Raw genomic sequence first — 22500 nt, 5'->3', positions numbered from 1 at the left:
GAGAAATGATATGAAATGGCAATTGGTGGTGCATGGAAATATGACGAACGACAACGTAAGTTGGGAAGTTCGTAAAATTTTTAAAGTAAAAATCGACTTTTGAAAAGTTGAGCAAAAATCGCACTTTTTCACTATAAGGTTCAGTGCGTAAGAGCCGGCGTCGCCGACCATTTGGACGGCCGTTCGGTATCTATATGGGAGACGACGGTCCGAACATGCCGGACGATGGGGCAGCGTCGCTCTCCGCCAAATGTTACCGCGGGTTGAAAAGGACCCAAAGTGTGGTAAAAAGCAGAACTGTGGCGAATGACGAGAAGTAACTGATGTTAAAATGCATCGAATAATACATGCTAAGATTACGTCCCCAAAATAAAGTTATATAAAATTTTGCAAAGCAAAATAGAGGTGTCCTAAGCAAAAATGTGTCTGCCGTATGGAAAAAAGGCAAAGTTTATAGAAATTTTTCTGGACTTCGGCACGAGACACACGAGATATATACTTAGATCGTACTAATAAAGAGAGAGGTGTTCTGAGGAAGGCCAGACACCTCTCGTACGAATGCGAGATACATGTTCATTTCGCGACTTCGTACAACTTGGTGAGAATTAAAGAACGAAGGTTGAGATATGCGACTCGCACAACAAGATGTGGACGAACATCTGCAAAAGCAACGAAACGCAAAGTTTCTAATACAAGAAGTGTCAGAAATATATGATCTCTCCGTGGTCTATCCTCAGTATCTATGTCCACGATGTTACAGTGGAACATTACGATTTGAGGAGAAAGGCCCCTAATAAAAGTGTTGGAGAGATCAAATTAATTATAAGTTTGAGAGTGTGAATGAGGTTTTAACATCACACTTATAAATTATATTATATTATAATATTAATATAATAAATAATAGTTGATTATATTATTAGACATAATAATATATATATTATATAGAGAGCGAAAGTGTGAAGAAGGGTGAAAGAAGGGGGGGAAAGGCAAGGAAAGTAAGTGAGAGGAGAGGAAAAAAAAATTTTTTCTTTGTTCCTCGTTCGCGCGAAGCGCGAAGAAAATTTTTTGAAAGCAATACGCCGTTGGACTTAGAAAAAAAATAGAAAGGCACGCGCGCGCGCGTAGAGAAAAAAATAAAGCCATGAGCGCCGGCGGACTTAAAAAAATAAATCTCATAACGCGGCTGAGACTTCGAAAATGCTAAGTACTACACGGTCGGATGTTAGAAAGACGGAAAGCAATACGCGGCCACGACATTGAAAATGAGAAAGCAATACGCGGCCAGGACTTTGGAAATGAGAAAGCAATACGCGGCCAGGACTTTGGAAATGAGAAAGCAATACGCGGACAGGACTTTGGAAATGAGAAAGCAATACGCGGCCAGGACTATGGAAATGAGAAAGCAATACGCGGCCAGGACTTAGAAAATGTAAACGACGCACCGAACCGACTATGCGGAACGGAGTTTCGTCGATAACTCGAACAATTGCGCACCCGAACGTGCCAAACTGGTACAGGAATGCTAGAAATACGTTACTTTATCTATTCTAAGCATTAATTCAATAGGTTGTCAGTAGCCGATCCACCGAACCGACTATGCCCGGGGGACATAGTCGCGGTTGCGCTCCGTACCGAACCGACTAAGCGGAACGGAGTTTCGTCGATAATTTCTACCATTTTGAATTCGAACGTACAAAAACATTATGGGGGGAAATAGAAATCCGTTACAGTATCGATTCTAAGTGTTTCTTCTATGCGTTGTCAGTCATCGGTTCACCGAACCGACTAAGCGGAACGGAATTTTATCGATAATATCTACAATAGTGGATCCGAACGTGCCAAAACGGTATAGGAATGCTAGAAATACGTTACTGCATCGATTCTGAGCATTAATTCAATAGGTTGTCAGTAGCCGATCCACCGAACCGACTATGCCGGGGGGACAGTCGCGGTTGCGCTCCGTACCGAACCGACCAAGCGGAACGGAGTTTTATCGATAATATCTACAATAGTGCATCCGAACGTGCCAAAACGGTATAGGGACACTAGAAATACGTTACTTTATCTATTCTAAGCAATAATTCAATAGGTTGTCAGTAGCCGATCCACCGAACCGACTATGCCGGAGGGACTTGGTCGCACTCGGATGTTACGGCCAGGGGTGTCCAGTGAAATAATGTACGGTTTCACTTGCCTCGCTGGCTATAACTTCTAATTATTTTGCTCAGCTTTTGGGTTAGCGTAGCTCGCTGGCTTACGTCGTGGCCCTGGGTCCCGTGGAAGCAGCTGTCGTTGGAGTATCTCTATATCCTCGTCGTGGCTATTAAGCTCGTCTCGTGTGATTTATCACGCGAGTTCGGAGGTTGTAATAGTATGATACGAATCGTGCAGGTATTTGAAGATAGTGGACAACAATTATAATTATACAATGTTATATTCTCCAATAAATCCTTGATTATATATGTATATGTAGATATGGACAATGTTCCTTTATGGTATATTCTTACGCTTATCCGCTCGACGAAATGGGTAGTCGATTACGACTCCCGAGGTATCAGGCTGGGCTGATGTGGTACTGGATGACGGGACGGGCCTCAGGCAGGATTACCTAGCACTGAGGTTACCGGTATGCAGACTAGGGCGGACTGGCGCCGACTGGTTCTAGATGATAAGGAATGATCTGGGTTTTATAGTGGTTGAGGACAAAGGAAATCGTTCTAGAAGGTTCTGGCTGATGTAAGAGGATGTTATGGCTAGGTGTCGATAAGGATGTTCTAGAAGGTTCTGGCTGATGTAAGAGGATGTTATGGTTAGTTTATCTTGGAGGATGTTTATGAGTTGGATTATCGGGAGGATGTTTATGAGATTGAGTTCGAGGAAGGGACTTATCTTGTGGGAAAGGAATGTCGAGCGGTTCCTACGCTACTTGCTTACATATTGTTCCCTATCTATATGATTAACTATTATGGCGTGAATAATATCTTACAGCCAAGATCACATACAGGTCCCACACTCCATGGTCACATGCGTATCTTATATTCATACCTTACGTTCTATGGCTACATACTCTTATATTCATATCTTACGTTCTATGGCTATATACGTGTCCTATATTCTATGTCAACGTCGGAGACCCGACGTCACACCTCCCCCCCTAGGAAAAGTCAATTTTTACGGAGGAAAAATTGGCTTCCCTGGTGTTTCTCGCACTCGCAGAGTTTGTTGGGGCTTTTGGGGACTTCACTTATTTGAGTTTATATGTCTCTATTAAGGAGGGGTAAAGGGGAGCACTTGTCACTTCTTTTTGCACTGGGGTTTTGGTACGACGATAGCTCCTTCTGGCCGTATATTTCAGGGTGCCGCCTCTGCCGGTTGCTGATCCTGGTTGTTCGGGTAGTTGGGGTGGCTGTTGTTTGTTGTTCTTCCTCCATGGCCAACAAATTCGTCCAATGTTTATTCCCTGCATGCGCCGGCCTGGCTTCTTACTGGGTTGTTCGTCCATAGTTTTCCCTGGTGGTGGGAAGAAGTGGTCCCTGGGGTGTATTTTGGCTCGGTTCTGGGTTTCCATGCGGGCTATTCTCTCGATGAATGATGTCAGTTCCTCATCCTGGGTCCAGCTTGGTTCGTTGCGGTCGTCAAATTCGTCTGCCACGTTGAATAGTTCCCAGAGGCTGAATGCGTTCGGCTTGGTCCATCCCGGAGGTGTGTATTCGTCCCAAAGCCAGTCTAGCCTCTCTCTGTTGTATTTTCTTTCTTCCCGGGTATTCCTAATGCACTGCGTGCATTGAAGGTAGAATCCTCTTGGAATAAGTGCCCTGGCTAGTAGGCATTGCTGTTCCGAGTGGCTCCAATTTGCCCGCTTCGGGAAGGTAGGCTGCAGTATACTGTGTTTCCCCATTGTCGATATGGTCACGAATAAGAGTATGAGGAACGTCGCTATGTTACGCACGTACTGTCTGGTACTCGAGTGTCGAGGTTCTGTTCTGCTCGCGTTTATATTGCCAAATTTTGTTGTGGGTTTAAGTGGAGGTGACGTGCGAGCCGTGAATACCGACGCGATGGGGGCGGCTTTGAACTTCTTCAGGCGGTTCGCATGCACAATTTTCATTCGTCCTTTCATAACTATTTTTACATTTCCGTTTGGGAATACCCACCGGATTTCGTATGGTCCAAGATACTCATCGTCGAATTTATCGCGGCGCAAATCATTCAACAGCATAACCCGTTCTCCAACCTTAAAACTTTCTACATGCACACGGCGATCGTAGTGTCGTTTGGATTTTTCTTTTGCATCCATAAGATTCTTACGCGCATCACTCACAACTTGTGTCACCTTAGTTTGTAAATCTCGCAGGTATTGGTTGTACGACTCGTTGGTTGTTTCGACTAACATCGTATCTGCCGTAGGGACGCGCGCGGGGTCGCCAGATATTAACTCGTGTGGGGTGTACTGAGTGTCCTCGTGGGCGCTCGCATTTTCCCGCGTGGCGCGGTTATTATTCTGTTCGGTCTCAGACTCCGATAAGTCCGTGTCGGAGTCGTTAATTCTATCATCCCGATCTGGTATTTGCGCGGACGTTGTTGGAAATGGGGACTGATCGCGTGAACTTTTTGCGCCTAGTTCTGTCGTGTCTGAATGTATGGGAAGAGTACGACCGATTTCTCGAGTGTGGCTACCGGCGCGCTCGGTGGCCAGCTCAACTGTTTCGTCTATTTTTACTTTACTGAACATCTCCCGTAGGCGTGCTGGCCTCGAATCGGGTCTGGGCCGATCGAATGGCAGGATTAAGTTTCTCCACCGGACGCATCGGCTCCTCATCGAAACATCGGCGTCCTCTAGGAACGGGCGTCCCAGTATTCCGCACATGGGAATAGGGAAGGAATCGGGGACTACGTAGAATTCGAATCGTTCCCCGAATAACGTAACGTTTGTTGTGCCAAGGGTCGTGATAGTGTCCGATGTGACTCCCGAAAATTTTGTTTCCTCCTTGGCGTTTATTTGCGTGTGAGGTTTCAGAGCGCCGAGTTTTATTAAATTCGGTGCGGCACCAGTGTCGACCATCATGACTGATATTGATTTTAACTCCGGCGCGCTTATTCTGATTTGGGGGTCTGTTGTTCCTCCCCAGCAATCGACACAGTTGATTCTGCGTGATCCAACGTTACCGCGTGCACTGTTTTCGTGCTTGGGCCCTCCCGTCCTTTGTTCGTCGCGGGCGGGAGGGCTTGCTCGTTTCTCGAATTTCGCATTTGTTCGTTGTATCGACGCTTTCTGCACTCGTGCAGATCGTGACCCGGAATGTTGCAGTATCGGCAGAATCTATCAGGCAACGGCGGGTCTCTTCTGTCATCTCCGCGGGGATATCGCGTGAATCCCCGATTCGCCTGGTAGTTCCGCGGCGGAACGGGCGATGTTGGTTTCCACGAGTCGCGACGCGGTGGACTGCCAAAACGGCGTTCGCGCCATTCCGAGTTTTGATCACGTCTTCCGAAATCGACGCGACGCGGAGATTCGTTTCTTCTAAAGTCTCTACTCGATCGCCAGTCGGGAGTTCCGTCACGCTGTTCGAAATTCACACGGCGCACTTCGGTACGGCCCTGTCTCGACTTTTCTAACTCTAATCTCTTGAACGCTGAGATGGCTTCTCGAAATACACATTTTAAAGGTTCGGCCGCGACCGCTTTTACTTCTAAACGCATGGGTGACATCAACCCATCAATAAAGCACCCTTTCGCGAAATTGTTGATTTCGTCAATGTTAGGCGCGCCTCGGTCGCAATCGAGGATCGCGTCACGCAAGTCTTTTACTCGGGTTATAAAATCTAGAACGTGCTCACCGTTCTTCATGTAGATACTCGCTAATTCGCCGCGGTAGTGGTCGACGGTGCGCTGTGGTCCGAAGATGTCCTTTAGGGTGTTGCACAGCTCGGCGACGGTGTAGATCTCCTCGTCCTCCACAGCAGCGGCGGCGTGTCCACTCAAGTGTCCAATAATGAGTTTGACCAGAGTTCCCTCGGCGTGAGCGGGAATTAACTGCCTGGCTCTTTTGCACGCCCGTGTGAATGTTAATAAAGTCGGTGAGGAACCATTGAAAACGGGCACCATTTTTACTGCTTCGTTAAGAGTGTAACCGATGGATTCACTGACAACGGCAACACTTGGCACCTCCATCTCCGTAGGTAGTTCCTCGGGAATGTCTCTTTTCCTCGGTATTGCCCCTTGGCTCTGTTCAGCTTTCCGGATTCTGGCTAACAGTGCTTCGTTCCGCAGGCGAGCTTCCTCCAATTCTCGTCTCTCGCTGTCAAGCATTCGGGCCTCCTCTCGAAGGCGCCTCTCTTTTTCAATTTGTTGCTTTTGTACCATGGCCATTACGTCCTCACTCATTGGTTCCGTTTGCCTCGAACGGAGTTCCATCGGCGTCGTCTTCTGCGTCCCAGCCGGTTGCGACGGCATGTTGGCGGCAGAATTCGTCTACCGAAGGCGGACACGACCAATTGTTTCCGCGAAACGCCCGGAAAAAGTCCACCAATACTTTGTCTGGCACTTCCCTGTGGTTATACACTTTTATGGCACTTTTTGTGTCCAAAATGTCGTAGCTGAATAACGGCACTTCGCGTAATGACGTCCCAGTGTCCGATTCACTATCCAAAGTCACAATTTCCGGTTTAAACACTTGTCGTAGAAACTTCTCTTCGAGGAGCTTGAGCTTCCTCGCCTTTTCTCGCCGGCCCGCACGGCAGCCACGCTTCTTTTTCCCCTATTTCCAAATGACGATTATGAAAATCTTATTACTTACGAAAGAAAAGTACAATTCCTGTACCCAGTCTCAATGACTTACCGGCATGCTGTTGGCTAGCGTATTCCGCAGCGTTTGAACGCGCAAAAATCGGGTTACCAACAGCGATCGTCGGCTCGTAATTGAGCTATTCACTATACTGTACGCGAAGAATTCGCAGTCTCTTTCGATACCGTGGCAACACCTTCGCTTTTACGCGCAAGTGTGACACAAATATCTACGGAAAACCTAACGAATCCTGTAGACAGAATGCCCTAAGCCTCTTCCAGGCAAGAGGTAGTACAGCTATGTAGCGCACGTACCGCTTGCAAGGTTAAGAACGTTAAGGATCTGCTCTTGTCGAAAAACTCTGTAGCGCGAAGAATTCGCAGTCTCTTTCGATACTGTGGCAACACCTTCGCTTTTACGCGCAAGTGTGACACAAATATCTACGGAAAACTAGCGAATCTTGTAGACAGAATGCCCTAAGCCTCTTCCAGGCAAGAGGTAGTACAGCTCTTGAAGCGCACGTACCGCTTGCAAGGTCAAGAACGTTAGAGATCTGCTCTTGTCGAAAAACTCTGTAGCGCGAACTCGACGTCTTAACTGTACGAAGGAGCGTGACTGAATGAGCGCGTTACTGCGGCGGCGGTGGGTGCGTCACCCGCGCTGGCGTGAGACCCGGCGCGTCGTGGGAACGGGCGCGCTCAGGAATGCGGCGCGCTTATCTCCCGCTCGGTACGGTCGAGCGTCCGGCCGGTGTCGTCTTACGTCTGGCGCGCTCCTTATCTCGAGACCTCCTTGTCCGCTTTGTTCTTTCACACGCTTCGTAATCTTGACTCGCTGAATGTCACGTAGGCAGCTATCTCTCCACGGTGCTGAGTCTATCCCACCGCTGTCACCAATTTTGTTACGGCCAGGGGTGTCCAGTGAAATAATGTACGGTTTCACTCGCCTCGCTGACTATAACTTCTAATTATTTTTGCTCAGCTTTCGGGTTAGCGTAGCTCGCTGGCTTACGTCGTGGCCCTGGGTCCCGTGGAAGCAGCTGTCGTTGAAGTATCTCTATGTCCTCGTCGTGGCTATTAAGCTCGTCTCGTGTGATTTATCACGCGAGTTCGGAGGTTGCAATAGTATGATACGAATCGTGCAGGTATTTGAAGATAGTGGACACAATTATAATTATATAATGATATATTCTCCAATAAATCCTTGATTATATATGTATATGTAGATATGGACAATGTTCCTTTATGGTATACTCTTACGCTTATCCGCTCGACGAAATGGGTAGTCGATTACGACTCCCGAGGTATCAGGCTGGGCTGATGTGGTACTGGATGACGGGACGGGCCTCAGGCAGGATTACCTAGCACTGAGGTTACCGGTATGCAGACTAGGGCGGACTGGCGCCGACTGGTTCTAGATGATAAGGAATGATCTGGGTTTTATAGTGGTTGAGGACAAAGGAAATCGTTCTAGAAGGTTCTGGCTGATGTAAGAGGATGTTATGGCTAGGTGTCGATAAGGATGTTCTAGAAGGTTCTGGCTGATGTAAGAGGATGTTATGGTTAGTTTATCTTGGAGGATGTTTATGAGTTGGATTATCGGGAGGATGTTTATGAGATTGAGTTCGAGGAAGGGACTTATCTTGTGGGAAAGGAATGTCGAGCGGTTCCTACGCTACTTGCTTACATATTGTTCCCTATCTATATGATTAACTATTATGGCGTGAATAATATCTTACAGCCAAGATCACATACAGGTCCCACACTCCATGGTCACATGCGTATCTTATATTCATACCTTACGTTCTATGGCTACATACTCTTATATTCATATCTTACGTTCTATGGCTATATACGTGTCCTATATTCTATGTCAACGTCGGAGGCCCGACGTCACACGGACGGCCCACCGAACCGACTATGCGGAACGAATAATTTTCAATAATTTTGTTATTTATGAATCCGAACGTGCCAAAATTGTATAAATGTTCTAGTAATACGTTATTCTATTGGTTTTAATCGTTTTCAATATAGGTTGTCAGTCATCGTTTCACCGAACCGACTATGCGGAACGAATAATTCTCAATAATTTTGTTATTTATGAATCCGAACGTGCAAAAATTGTATAAATGTTCCAGTAATACGTTATTCTATAGGTTTTAATCGTTTTTAATATAGGTTGTCAGTCATCGTTTCACCGAACCGACTATGCGGAACGAATAATTCTCAATAATTTTGTTGTTTATGAATCCGAACGTGCCAAAATTGTATAAACGTTCTAGTAATACGTTATTCTATTGGTTTTAATCGTTCTTAGTATAGGTTGTCAGTCATCTTTTCACCGAACCGACTATGCCGGACGGACTTGGTCGTGCCCGGACGGCCCACCGAACCGACTATGCGGAACGAATAATTTTCAATAATTTTGTTATTTATGAATCCGAACGTGCAAAAATTGTATAAATGTTCCAGTAATACGTTATTCTATAGGTTTTAATCGTTTTCAATATAGGTTGTCAGTCATCGTTTCACCGAACCGACTATGCGGAACGAATAATTCTCAATAATTTTGTTATTTATGAATCCGAACGTGCAAAAATTGTATAAATGTTCCAGTAATACGTTATTCTATAGGTTTTAATCGTTTTTAATGTAGGTTGTCAGTCATCGTTTCACCGAACCGACTATGCCGAACGAATAATTCTCAATAATTTTGTTATTTATGAATCCGAACGTGCAAAAATTGTATAAATGTTCCAGTAATACGTTATTCTATAGGTTTTAATCGTTTTTTATATAGGTTGTCAGTCGTCGATTCACCGAACCGACTATGCCGGTGGGACATTGTCTCGCATCGGACGGTCCACCGAACCGACTATGCGGAACGAAAAATTTTCAATAATTTGGTTAATTATGAATCCGAACGTGCCAAAATTGTATAAATGTTCTAGTAATGCGTTATTCTATATGTTTTAATCATTTTTAATATAGATTGTCAGTCACCGTTTCACCGAACCGACTATGCGCAATGAAAAATGTTCGATAATTTCGTTAATTATGAATCCGAACGTGCCAAAATTGTATAAATGTTCTAGTAATGCGTTATTCTATACGTTTTAATCATTTTTAATATAGGTTGTCAGTCACCGTTTCACCGAACCGACTATGCGCAATGAAAAATTTTCGATAATTTCGTTAATTATGAATCCGAACGTGCCAAAATGGTATAAATGTTCTAGTGATACGTTATTCTATAGGTTTTAATCGTTTTTTATATAGGTTGTCAGTCGTCGATTCACCGAACCGACTATGCCGGAGGAACATTGTCTCGCATCGGACGGTCCACCTAACCGACTATGCGGAACGAATAATTTTCAATAATTTTGTTATTTATGAATCCGAACGTGCCAAAATTGTATAAATGTTCTAGTAATACGTTATTCTATTGGTTTTAATCGTTTTTTATATAGGTTGTCAGTCATCGTTTCACCGAACCGACTATGCGGAACGAAATATTTTAGATAATTTCGTTAATTATGAATCCGAACGTGCCAAAATGGTATAAATGTTCTAGTAATGCGTTATTCTATACGTTTTAGTCATTTTTAATATAGGTTGTCAGTCACCGTTTCACCGAACCGACTATGCGCAATGAAAAATTTTCGATAATTTCGTTAATTATGAATCCGATCGTGCCAAAATGGTATAAATGTTCTAGTGATACGTTATTCTATAGGTTTTAATCGTTTTTTATATAGCTTGTCAGTCGTCGGTTCACCGAACCGACTATGCCGGAGGGACATTGTCTCGCATCGGACGGTCCACCTAACCGACTATGCGGAACGAATAATTTTCAATAATTTTGTTATTTATGAATCCGAACGTGCCAAAATTGTATAAATGTTCTAGTAATACGTTATTCTATTGGTTTTAATCGTTTTTTATATAGGTTGTCAGTCATCGTTTCACCGAACCGACTATGCGGAACGAAATATTTTAGATAATTTCGTTAATTATGAATCCGAACGTGCCAAAATGGTATAAATGTTCTAGTAATGCGTTATTCTATACGTTTTAGTCATTTTTAATATAGGTTGTCAGTCACCGTTTCACCGAACCGACTATGCGCAATGAAAAATTTTCGATAATTTCGTTAATTATGAATCCGATCGTGCCAAAATGGTATAAATGTTCTAGTGATACGTTATTCTATAGGTTTTAATCGTTTTTTATATAGCTTGTCAGTCGTCGATTCACCGAACCGACTATGCCGGAGGGACATTGTCTCGCATCGGATGTTACGGCCAGGGGTGTCCAGTGAAATAATATACGGTTTCACTTGCCTCGCTGGCTATAACTTCTAACTATTTTCCTCAGCTTTCGGGTTAGCGTAGCTCGCTGGCTTACGTCGTGGCCCTGGGTCCCGTGGAAGCAGCTGTCGTTGAAGTATCTCTATGTCCTCGCTGTGGCTATTAAGCTCGTCTCGTGTGATTTATCACGCGAGTCAGGAGGTTGCAATAGTATGATACGAATCGTGCAGGTATTTGAAGACAGTGGACAACAATTATAATTATATAATGATATATTCTCCAATAAATCCTTGATTATATATGTGTATGTAGATATGGACAATGTTCCTTTATGATATATTCTTACGTTTATCCGCTCGACGAAATGGGTAGTCGATTACGACTCCCGAGGAATCAGGCTGGGCTGATGTGGTATTGTATGACTGGACGGGCCTCAGGCAGGATTACCTAGCACTGAGGTTACCGGTATGCAGACTAGGGCGGACTGGCGCCGACTGGTTCTGTATGATAAGGAGTGATCTGGGTTTTATAGTGGTTGAGGACAAAGGAAATCGTTCTAGAAGGTTCTGGCTGATGTAAGAGGATGTTATGGCTAGGTGTCGATAAGGATGTTCTAGAAGGTTCTGGCTGATGTAAGAGGATGTTATGGTTAGTTTATCTTAAAGGATGTTTATAAGATGAGATACGGGAGTTGTCGTGAGAGGATGTTGTGGTTTGCTGTCGATAAGGGTATCATGATTAATTTGGCTGAAGGATGTTTATGAGTTGGATTATCGGGAGGATGTTTATGAGATTGAGTTTGAGGAAGGGACTTATCTTGTGGGAAAGGAATGTCGAGCGGTTCCTACGCTACTTGCTTCCTTATCTCTATGTGATTAACTGTGGCGTGAATAATATCTTATAGTTAGGATTACATACGTGTCTTACGCTCTATGGTTACATTCATATCTTATATGCTAAGGCTACATACGCGTCTTATAGTCTACGGTTACATTCATATCTTATATTCTGTGGCTACATACTCTTATATTCATCTCTTACGTTCTATGGCTATATGCATGTCCTATATTCTATGTCAACGTCGGACGCCCGACGTCACACCTCCCCCCCTAGGAAAAGTCAATTTTTACGGAGGAAAAATTGGCTTCCCTGGTATTTCTCGCACTCGCAGAGTTTATTGGGGCTTTTGGGGACTTCACTTATTTGAGTTTATATGTCTCTATTAAGGAGGGGTAAAGGGGAGCACTTATCACTTCTTTTTGCACTGGGGTTTTGGTTCGACGATAGCTCCGTCTGGCCGTATATTTCAGGGTGCCGTCTCTGCCGGTTGCTGACCCTGGTTGTTCGGGTAGTTGGGGTGGCTGTTGTTTGTTGTTCTTTCTCCATGGCCAACAAGATTGTCCGACATCTGTTCCCTGCATGTGCCGGCCTGGCTTCTTGCTGGGTTGCTTGCCTGGAGTCTTCTTTTCGGATGGTGGGATGGGGTGGTCTCTCGGGGTGTTTCCTCCTTGTTTAGGTTCGTATCCCGTGAAAACCCTGTTTCTGGTTAACGCTGCCATTTCCGTGTCGTGGACCCAGCTTGGTTTGCCGAATCCATTGAATTCCTTTGTTACTCCAAACAGCTCCCATAGGCCCAGTACATTCGGTCTGGTCCATCCCAGAGGCGTTTTTTCGTCCCAAAGCCATTCCAGTTGTTCCCTGTTGAGTCTCCTCTCCTCTCGGGTATTCCTGATGCACTGGGTGCATTGAAAATAGAATCCTTTCGGAATAAGTGCCCTGGCCAGTAGGCACTCCTGCTCCGAGTGGTTCCAGTTCGCCCGCTTTGGGAAGGTAGGTTGTAGTATGCTGTGCTTCCCCATCGTTGCTATCGTTATAAGTAAGAGCACGAGAAGTACTGCCGCGTTGCGTATGTGCTGTCCGGTACTCGAGTGTCGAGGTTCTGCCTCGTCCGCGTTTATATTGGGGTTTTTTGTTATTGTTTTGAATGGGGGTGTCTCGTCTGAGGGAGTTTTGCTTATGATATGGACTCCCATTGTGGTTGTCCCTTCAAACAGTCTTACGCTATCCGTTCGCACCGCTCTCATCTTTCCATTCACACTTATCTTAATAATATCGCTTGTTAATACTTCGGCAACCTTATAGGGGCCGACGTGTTTCCTTTCGCGTCCCGGTGCGTTTACAATTACTACGCGATCGCCTACCTTAAACCCGGGTGCGGGCGCCTGATTGTTCCGATATTGTCGAGCTCTCGCCCGTGCCCTTGTCAAGTTCTCCCGCGCGTCTACTACTGCCTGGGAAATTTTTGTGTCTAAGTTTCTCAGAAATTCGTCGTATGTTCTATCCGTGGTCATTGTTAGGGTTTCGCATGCCACGGGGGTCCGAGCAGGTCTTCCAAAAACCAACTCGTGCGGAGAGTATTGGGTTTCTTCAAGAACATTAGTATTAAAGCCGAGCATTGCCAGGTTCAGCCATTCGTCCCAGTTTTCTTTTTGCAAGTATGGTTTTAGATATTCTGTTAGCAACAGGTGCGATCGTTCGATGGGTCCGTTCCCTTGAGGGAGGAAAACAGTGGTTTGAAAATGGGCTATCTTAAATCTCCTCGCGACCGCTTTCACCAGTGCGTTTGTAAAACTTGTACTTTGGTCGGTGATGATTGCTTTGGGTGCCCCGAAACGACAGATGAAACTATCCACGAACGCGTCAGCTGTTTCAGCTGCTGATGTTTCCCGGAGAGGGATAGCGAGTGAGTACTTCGTGAGTAGGTCTTGAATAATTAGGATGTATCTGTTCCCTATATCCGTGCAAGGGAGAGGACCAATGGTATCGAAGGAGACTTTGTCGAAGGCTTTGCCCGCCGTGTCCGTTAATGTCAGAGTCTGTCGGTTTCCCCTTCGCGTTAATTTTCGCAGCTGGCAACTTGTACATGTGTTCAATAACGTCCGTATGTCGTTTCTTAGCGTCGGCCAGTAGTATTTCCCTTTTATTTCGCGGTACGTTTCTTCGAATCCCCTGTGTTGTCTGGAGGACGAAACGTGACTCTCGATTAGTAGTTCTTGCCGTCTATCCTGCGCGGGTATGCGGACCTCGTGCGAGCATGCGAATATCGTCGTTCCCGTTCCGTCAAACAAATTTGCGATTACTTGTGCTGTATAGGTCCAAGGGACTACTGCAAAACTAGTGCGCGATATGCTAATAGAGGATAATTTTAATTCGTCTGCGACGTTACTCAGTGATTGCATGCAAGCTAGAACGCCGTCAGGAGACGGTTCCTGTGTCGCCTTTAATGTGACGGGTAATAAGATGATGTTACCTGCGGCTCTCCTGACAACACGGGGAATCGTGCACTCTAGATCGTTGGGTATCTGCAGTTTGTTTTCGTTTATCAGGTCTATACCTCCCTGATCCAGCGGGTGTTGATCTACCGTAACGAATACTGCTAAGTTATCCCGTCTCGTAATCAACCGGTCCCGGATATTTACTATTGTCGGCGTTGCCTGTCGAATACGATTATCGTCGTCGTCATCGTCACTCGGGTCGAGTGTATCGGTGTCAGTTTCATCGGTCTCGCTATCTGCAGTCGGTGCAGGTGGTCGAAATGACGTCTGTTCCCTCATGTCGGTTGCTGGCGGGTCGGAGTGGATAGGGAGGACTGGTGCCGGGTTTCGTGATAATGCGTCGGCGTTAACGTTATACTTCCCCGCTTTGTATACCACCTTATAATCATACTCGTCCAATTTCAACCGCCAGCGAAGGAGTCTCGAGGTGGGATCCTTCACTGACGTCATCCACACTAACGGCCTATGGTCGGTAATAAGATTGAATTTCCTCCCGTACACGTAAGGCCTGAAATGCCGAACCGCGTGGACAATGGCTAAACACTCCTTTTCGATAGTAGAGTAATTTAATTCTGCCCCCTGCAATAATCGGGATGTGTAGGCTATCGGTCGATCCTGACCGATCTCGCCCTGGCTCAGAATTGCCCCGATTGCGTATCCGGACGCGTCTGTCGTTATGTGAAACGATTGGCTGAAATCCGGGTATCGGAGTATCGGTTCCGTGGACAATGCTTCCTTCAGAGTATTAAATGCCTGTACCTGCTCAGGTCCCCAAGCGAATTTGCTGGTTTTCTTTAGTAAGATCGTAAGGGGCCGTGCGATTCGCGAAAACCCGTCAATAAATCGGCGATAGTATCCGGCGAGACCCAAAAACTCCCTTACATTTTTGACCGATGTAGGCGCGGGAAAATCTCGAACCGCCCTTACCTTCTCCTGACACGGTTTAACTCCGTCTTTACCTATGACGTGCCCTAAGTACGCGACTTCGCGGCGCAAGAAGTTACACTTTGTAGGTTCTAACTTTAGGTTAGCTTGCCTAAGGCGCTTTGCTAATTTGTTAAATTTATCCCGGTGCTCCTGTAGCGAGCTAGCGTAGTTTACAATGTCGTCCACATAGACGAATAGTTCGGACCCCTGCAATCCCGTGAGCACCACGTTCATAAGCCTCTGGAACGTTGCTGGTGCATTCTTTAGACCAAAGGGCATGCGAGCAAACTCGTAGTGGCCGAAGGGGGTCGAGAAAGCCGTTTTCTCGGCGTCTTCCTTGGCCATTCCTACCTGATGAAACCCGCTCTTACAATCGAACACGCTAAAGTACTTAGCGCTTCCTAGCTGGTCCAAAATCTCTACAATATTGGGGATTGGGTGCGCGTCTGCTACAGATTTCTCATTTAACGCTCGGAAATCGATAACCATTCTCCACCTCTTGTTTCCCTGGGCATCGGGTTTCTTAGGGACTACCCACAAGGGCGAGTTATATGGGGATGTCGACGGTCGTACAATATCACTCTCTAATAGTTCGCGCATTTGGTTATCGATCTCTTGCTTGTGAATAGGGGGGTACCTGTACTGTTTCACGTGCACCGGGACGTTGTCGGTGGTTGGAATTCTGTGTTCCAGAACATGCGTTTTTCCCAGATATTCGCCCGGGAGGTGGAAGATGTCATGGTGTTCGCGGATCAATTCTCTAACGTGTTCTTTTTCCTCCGCGTTCAGATGTGCCAAGTCGATCAACTCTAAAACTTTATTTGCGCGGTCGTGGTCGGGTAAGTGTTGGGAGACGACCGTGTTTACGATCGCATGCGGTTCCTCAAACGACGGAATCCGCGAGATCTCATCGACATCTTCCACCTGTACAAAAGGTTCCTCTAATTCTACGTCTTTGTTGGAAAAGTTGGCTATTCTTACGATAGCCCTGCCTTGCTTTATTTTAACCAGAGCATCTCCCAATAGCACGTCCGGTGCCAATTCCCTTCGGGCTACGTAGCCCGTGTCGGGTCCTATTGCGCGTATTTTTACGTTCATAATAGTTCGAGCTTTTATCCTAATGGGATTTCCGGTATCGAACGGTATCACTACGTCCTTCCGACGGACACATTGATCCCGCATCGAAATCTCCGCATCCGTCAGGAACGGGTTCCCGAGTATTCCCTGTGTTGGTATGGGGAAGGAATTTTGCACGACGTAAAATTTGAATTTTTCACCGAACAAAGTGACATTCGTTGCCCCTATAGTGAGCACGGCCTGAGCTGAAATACCTGATATTGACATACGATCGTCCAGATTTATGACCATTTCGGGTCTTAATGCTCCTATTTTAATCAAGTTTGGCTCCGCGCCCGTATCGATCATGAGGGCTGATTTGGCCTTGAGTTCTGGCGCAATGACGCTTATCTGCGGAATCATTACTCCTCGTCCGTTATTGTAATTAATTCGGGCTGTTCTAACGTTACTGTGTGTATTGCTTTCGCGCTTGGGCCCTCCCGTCTCCTGGTCGCCACGGGCGGGAGGGCTTGCTCGTTTCCCGAATTTCGCATTCGTTCGTTGTATTGACGCTTTCTGCATTCGTGCAGATCGTGACCCGGGATATTGCAGTATCGGCAGAATCTATCGGGCAACGGCGGGTCTCTTCTGTCATCTCCGCGGGGGTATCGCGTGAATCCCCGATTCGCCTGGTAATTTCGCGGCGGAACGGGCGATGTTGGTTTCCATGCGTCGCGACGTGGTGGACTGCTAAAACGGCGTTCGCGCCATTCCGGGTTTTGGTCACGCCTTCCGAAATCAACGCGACGCGGAGATTCGCTTCTTCTAAAGTCTCTACCCAATCGCCAGTCGGGGGTTCCGTCGCGCTGTTCGAAATTCACACGGCGCGTTTCGGTACGGCCCTGTCTCGACTTTTCTAACTCTAATCTCTTGAACGCTGAGATTGCCTCCCGAAATACACATTTTAACGGTTCGGCCGCGACCGATTTTACTTCTAAACGCATGGGTGACATCAACCCATCAATAAAGCACCCTTTCGCGAAATTGTTGATTTCGTCAATGTTAGGCGCGCCTCGGTCGCAATCGAGGATCGCGTCCCGCAAATCTTTTACTCGGGTTATGAAATCTAGAACGTGCTCACCGTTCTTCATGTAGATGCTCGCTAACTCGCCGCGGTAATAGTCGACGGTGCGCTGTGGTCCAAAGATGTCCTTGAGGGTGTTGCACAGCTCGGCGACGGTGTAGATCTCCTCGTCCTCCACAGCAGCGGCGGCGTGCCCACTCAAGTGTCCAATGATGAGTTTGACCAGAGTTCCCTCGGCGTGAGCGGGAATTAACTGCCTGGCTCTTTTGCACGCCCGTGTGAATGTTAATAACGTCGGCGAGGAACCATTGAAAACGGGCACCATTTTTACTGCTTCGTTAAGAGTGTAGCCGATGGATTCACTAACGACGGCAACACTTGGCACTTCCATCTCCGTGGGGAGTTCCTCGGGAATGTCTCTTTTCTTCGGTATTGCCCCTTGGCTCTGTTCAGTTTTCCGGATTCTGGCTAACAGTGCTTCGTTCCGCAGGCGAGCTTCTTCCAATTCTCGCCTCTCGCTGTCAAGCATTCGGGCCTCCTCTCGAAGGCGCCTCTCTTTTTCAATTTGTTGCTTCTGTACCATGGCCATTTCGTCCTCACTCATTGGTTCCGTTTGCCTCGAACGGAGTTCCATCGGCGTCGTCTTCTGCGTCCCAGCCGGTTGCGACGGCATGTTGTTGGCAGAATTCGTCTACCGAAGGCGGACACGACCAATTGTTTCCGCGAAACGCCCGGAAAAAGTCCACCAACACTTTGTCTGGAACTTCCCTGTGGTTACGCACTTTTATGGCACTTCTTGTGTCCAAAACGTCGTAACCGAGTAACGGCACTTCGCGTGATAACGTCTCAGTGTCCGATTCACTGTCCAAAGTCACAATTTCCGGTTTAAACACTTGTCGTAGAAACTTCTCTTCGAGGAGCTTGAGCTTCCTCGCCTTTTCTCGGCGGCCCGCACGGCAGCCACGCTTCTTTTTCCCCTATTTTCAAATGACGATTACGAAAATTTTATTACTTACGAAAGAAAAATACAATTCCTGTACTCAGTCTCAATGACTTACCGGCATGCTGTTGGCTAGCGTATTCCGCAGCGTTTGAACGCGCAAAAATCGGGTTACCAACAGCGATCGTCGGCTCGTAATTGGCTATTCACTATACTGTACGCGAAGAATTCGCAGTCTCTTTCAATACCGTGGCAACACCTTCGCTTTTACGCGCAAGTGCGACACGAATATCTACGGAAAACCTAACGAATCCTGTAGACAGAATTCCCCAAGTCTCTTCCAGGCAAGAGGCAGTACAGCTATGCAGCGCACGTACCGCTTGCAAGGTTGAGAACGTTAAGGATCTGCTCCTGTCGAAAAACTCTGTAGCGCGAAGAATTCGCAGTCTCTTTTGATACCGTGGCAACACCTTCGCTTTTACGCGCAAGTGTGACACAAATATCTGCAGAAAACTGGCGAATCTTGTAGACAGAATGCCCTAAGCCTCTTCCAGGCAAGAGGTAGTACAGCTATTGAAGCGCACGTACCGCTTGCAAGGTCAAGAACGTTAGAGATCTGCTCTTGTCGAAAAACTCTGTAGCGCGAACTCGACGTCTTAACTGTACGAAGGAGCGTGACTGAATGAGCGCGTTACTGCAGCGGCAGTGGATGCGTCACCCGCGCTGGCGTGAGACCCGGCGCGTCGTGGGAACGGGCGCGCTTAGGAATGCGGCGCGCTTATCTCCCGCTCGGTACGGTCGAGCGTCCGGCCGGTGTCGTCTTACGTCTGGCGCGCTCCTTATCTCGAGTCCTCTTTGTCCGCCTTGTTCTTTCACACGCTTCGTAATCTTGGCTCGCTGAATGTCACGTAGGCAGCTATCTCTCCACGGTGCTGAGTCAATCCCACCGCTGTCACCAATTTTGTTACGGCCAGGGGTGTCCAGTGAAATAATATACGGTTTCACTTGCCTCGCTGGCTATAACTTCTAACTATTTTCCTCAGCTTTCGGGTTAGCGTAGCTCGCTGGCTTACGTCGTGGCCCTGGGTCCCGTGGAAGCAGCTGTCGTTGAAGTATCTCTATGTCCTCGCTGTGGCTATTAAGCTCGTCTCGTGTGATTTATCACGCGAGTCAGGAGGTTGCAATAGTATGATACGAATCGTGCAGGTATTTGAAGACAGTGGACAACAATTATAATTATATAATGATATATTCTCCAATAAATCCTTGATTATATATGTGTATGTAGATATGGACAATGTTCCTTTATGATATATTCTTACGTTTATCCGCTCGACGAAATGGGTAGTCGATTACGACTCCCGAGGAATCAGGCTGGGCTGATGTGGTATTGTATGACTGGACGGGCCTCAGGCAGGATTACCTAGCACTGAGGTTACCGGTATGCAGACTAGGGCGGACTGGCGCCGACTGGTTCTGTATGATAAGGAGTGATCTGGGTTTTATAGTGGTTGAGGACAAAGGAAATCGTTCTAGAAGGTTCTGGCTGATGTAAGAGGATGTTATGGCTAGGTGTCGATAAGGATGTTCTAGAAGGTTCTGGCTGATGTAAGAGGATGTTATGGTTAGTTTATCTTAAAGGATGTTTATAAGATGAGATACGGGAGTTGTCGTGAGAGGATGTTGTGGTTTGCTGTCGATAAGGGTATCATGATTAATTTGGCTGAAGGATGTTTATGAGTTGGATTATCGGGAGGATGTTTATGAGATTGAGTTTGAGGAAGGGACTTATCTTGTGGGAAAGGAATGTCGAGCGGTTCCTACGCTACTTGCTTCCTTATCTCTATGTGATTAACTGTGGCGTGAATAATATCTTATAGTTAGGATTACATACGTGTCTTACGCTCTATGGTTACATTCATATCTTATATGCTAAGGCTACATACGCGTCTTATAGTCTACGGTTACATTCATATCTTATATTCTGTGGCTACATACTCTTATATTCATCTCTTACGTTCTATGGCTATATGCATGTCCTATATTCTATGTCAACGTCGGACGCCCGACGTCACACGGACGGTCCACCGAACCGACTATGCGGAACGAATAATTTTCAATAATTTTGTTATTTATGAATCCGAACGTGCCAAAATTGTATAAATGTTCTAGTAATACGTTATTCTATTGGTTTTAATCGTTTTTTATATAGGTTGTCAGTCATCGTTTCACCGAACCGACTATGCGGAACGAAAAATTTTAGATAATTTCGTTAATTATGAATCCGAACGTGCCAAAATGGTATAAATGTTCTAGTAATGCGTTATTCTATACGTTTTAGTCATTTTTAATATAGGTTGTCAGTCACCGTTTCACCGAACCGACTATGCGCAATGAAAAATTTTCGATAATTTCGTTAATTATGAATCCGATCGTGCCAAAATGGTATAAATGTTCTAGTGATACGTTATTCTATAGGTTTTAATCGTTTTTTATATAGGTTGTCAGTCGTCGATTCACCGAACCGACTATGCCGGAGGGACTTTGGTACGTTCGGACTCGGCACTGAACCGACTATGCGGAGAGATTTTTGCTCAATTTTTTGAAAAAATATAAATATTTTTTCGATTCTTGTATGTTATTTGGACGTATATTGTTATTTGTTACTCGTTTATTACGTTAGAAATTCGTTTGGTATTTATTTTGGCGAGAAAAAGAAAAAAAATTTTTTTTCGATTAATTTTGTCATTAAATTTCGTAAAATAATTGTTAAAACATCGTCCGTATACTTTTTAGCGTGTTTGACAACTTTTTGAAAAATCGATTTTTTCGCGCTAAGTTTTACCGCACTTTCGAATTGGCACGTTCGGATCGCGCGTTAGCATCGTAAGCGCCCGTGCGTAACGGCCGGCGTCGCCGACCATCCGGCCGGCCGTTCGATACCTATAAGGAGACGTTCGGTCCGATCGTACCAGACGGAACAGAGTCGGGCGCGTGGCTATTCTATGACCTCGGTTGAGAACTAGTCCACCGCTCCTCGTGCGTAACTTCGTGTTGCCTCGACTGTTCGTGTTCTCGGTATCGATGCAGGATTTTCTCCACACTGCATTGTCGCTTTCGGCGTCTAAGACCAAATGGCACATATGCGACGAACCTTTAACATGAGGCTGGTGACTCGTATGCACTTTGGTGTGTACGTTGTACTGACTCAAACGGCACAGGCTACTAAAAATTAAAAAGGGATAGAATAAAACCGACCGTTCTAAAACGGGCCAAAAAAGGTTTTATAAAATTTATTTTAAAAATGAATTAGATAGTGGTGTTGAACGAACTTGTTCGTTACAACGCCTTCAGTCGAGAGGCTTAAAAAATTTTGAAACGGAATATTTATTCCGAAATTCAGAAATGATATTACGTCCCCTTAATGTTTTGTGCGTCTCGAACGCCTAAATATTTTCTCGATGCGCGAGAAAACTTCTTCTTCGCGGAGAGTTTTTCGGTACGATGAAGTAAAATATTAAATAAATGCTTCACTATACGTACAGCGCAGAGATATTGAAACGAAATAATATGTAACTATGACTCGTAAAAACGGTTTCTGAAATGGAAACTTCTTCCAAAGTGAAGAGTTTTCGGTACGGGTGATTTCTCGATATTACATCGAGTTTTCGCTTATACGTACAAAAAATATTATTACGGTGTATCGTAACTATGACACGAAATTTTTTGAGAGAGAGAAAATAAAAATTTGGGTGGATTTGTAAGAATCGATGTGCCCAGCGCGAGCTAAAATTCTCTGTGTACGTGCTTGCTCCGATTTGTTTTTTTCGAACAGCATGTCCGTTGTACGCGCTTTCACGGTACGTTCAGCACGCCACTGTACGCGCTAACCTTTATCGGTGTGTCTTAAATAAAATACCAAAGAGAGTTGAAAGGAGAGAATTAGAGAGAGTTTGGAGGAACAAAAATTTAATATGACTGAAAAACACATGAGAGGAAGAACCAAATAAAAAAAGGGAACGTATAAGCTGATATTGGTTCATCACAAAAAAATGGTATTTATGA

The 22500-nt window shown here is 45.7% G+C and overlaps 2 protein-coding genes across 2 annotated transcripts; both read right to left on the bottom strand.

The window, feature by feature from the left end:
• Positions 1-5094: 5094 nt before the first annotated feature.
• LOC143264993 (uncharacterized) lies at positions 5095-7905 on the bottom strand. The gene is made up of 2 exons (XM_076534459.1): positions 6839-7905; positions 5095-6757 (listed from the first exon to the last, which is right to left on the bottom strand). The coding sequence occupies exon 2, from the start codon at positions 6451-6453 to the stop codon at positions 5095-5097; it is 1359 nt and encodes a 452-aa protein (XP_076390574.1). The 5' UTR covers positions 6454-6757; positions 6839-7905.
• Positions 7906-17920: 10015 nt separating this feature from the next.
• Positions 17921-20723, bottom strand: LOC143264991 (uncharacterized). Its single transcript, XM_076534458.1, has 2 exons — positions 18554-20723; positions 17921-18472 (listed from the first exon to the last, which is right to left on the bottom strand). Exons 1-2 carry the CDS (start codon positions 18557-18559, stop codon positions 18092-18094), a joined length of 387 nt encoding a protein of 128 aa, XP_076390573.1. The 5' UTR covers positions 18560-20723; the 3' UTR covers positions 17921-18091.
• Between the last annotated feature and the right edge of the window lie 1777 nt (positions 20724-22500).

This window comes from Megachile rotundata, chromosome 8, assembly GCF_050947335.1.
Source record: "Megachile rotundata isolate GNS110a chromosome 8, iyMegRotu1, whole genome shotgun sequence".
NCBI classification, from domain to species: Eukaryota; Metazoa; Arthropoda; class Insecta; order Hymenoptera; family Megachilidae; genus Megachile; species Megachile rotundata.
The sequence above is the reverse complement of the archived record's forward strand: the minus strand, read 5'-3'. Positions and strand labels throughout refer to the sequence as shown.

What these genes read in the sequence shown, in the direction of transcription:
- LOC143264993 (XM_076534459.1), bottom strand. Translation starts at nt 6,453, where the DNA reads ATGCCGTCGCAACCGGCTGGGACGCAGAAGACGACGCCGATGGAACTC.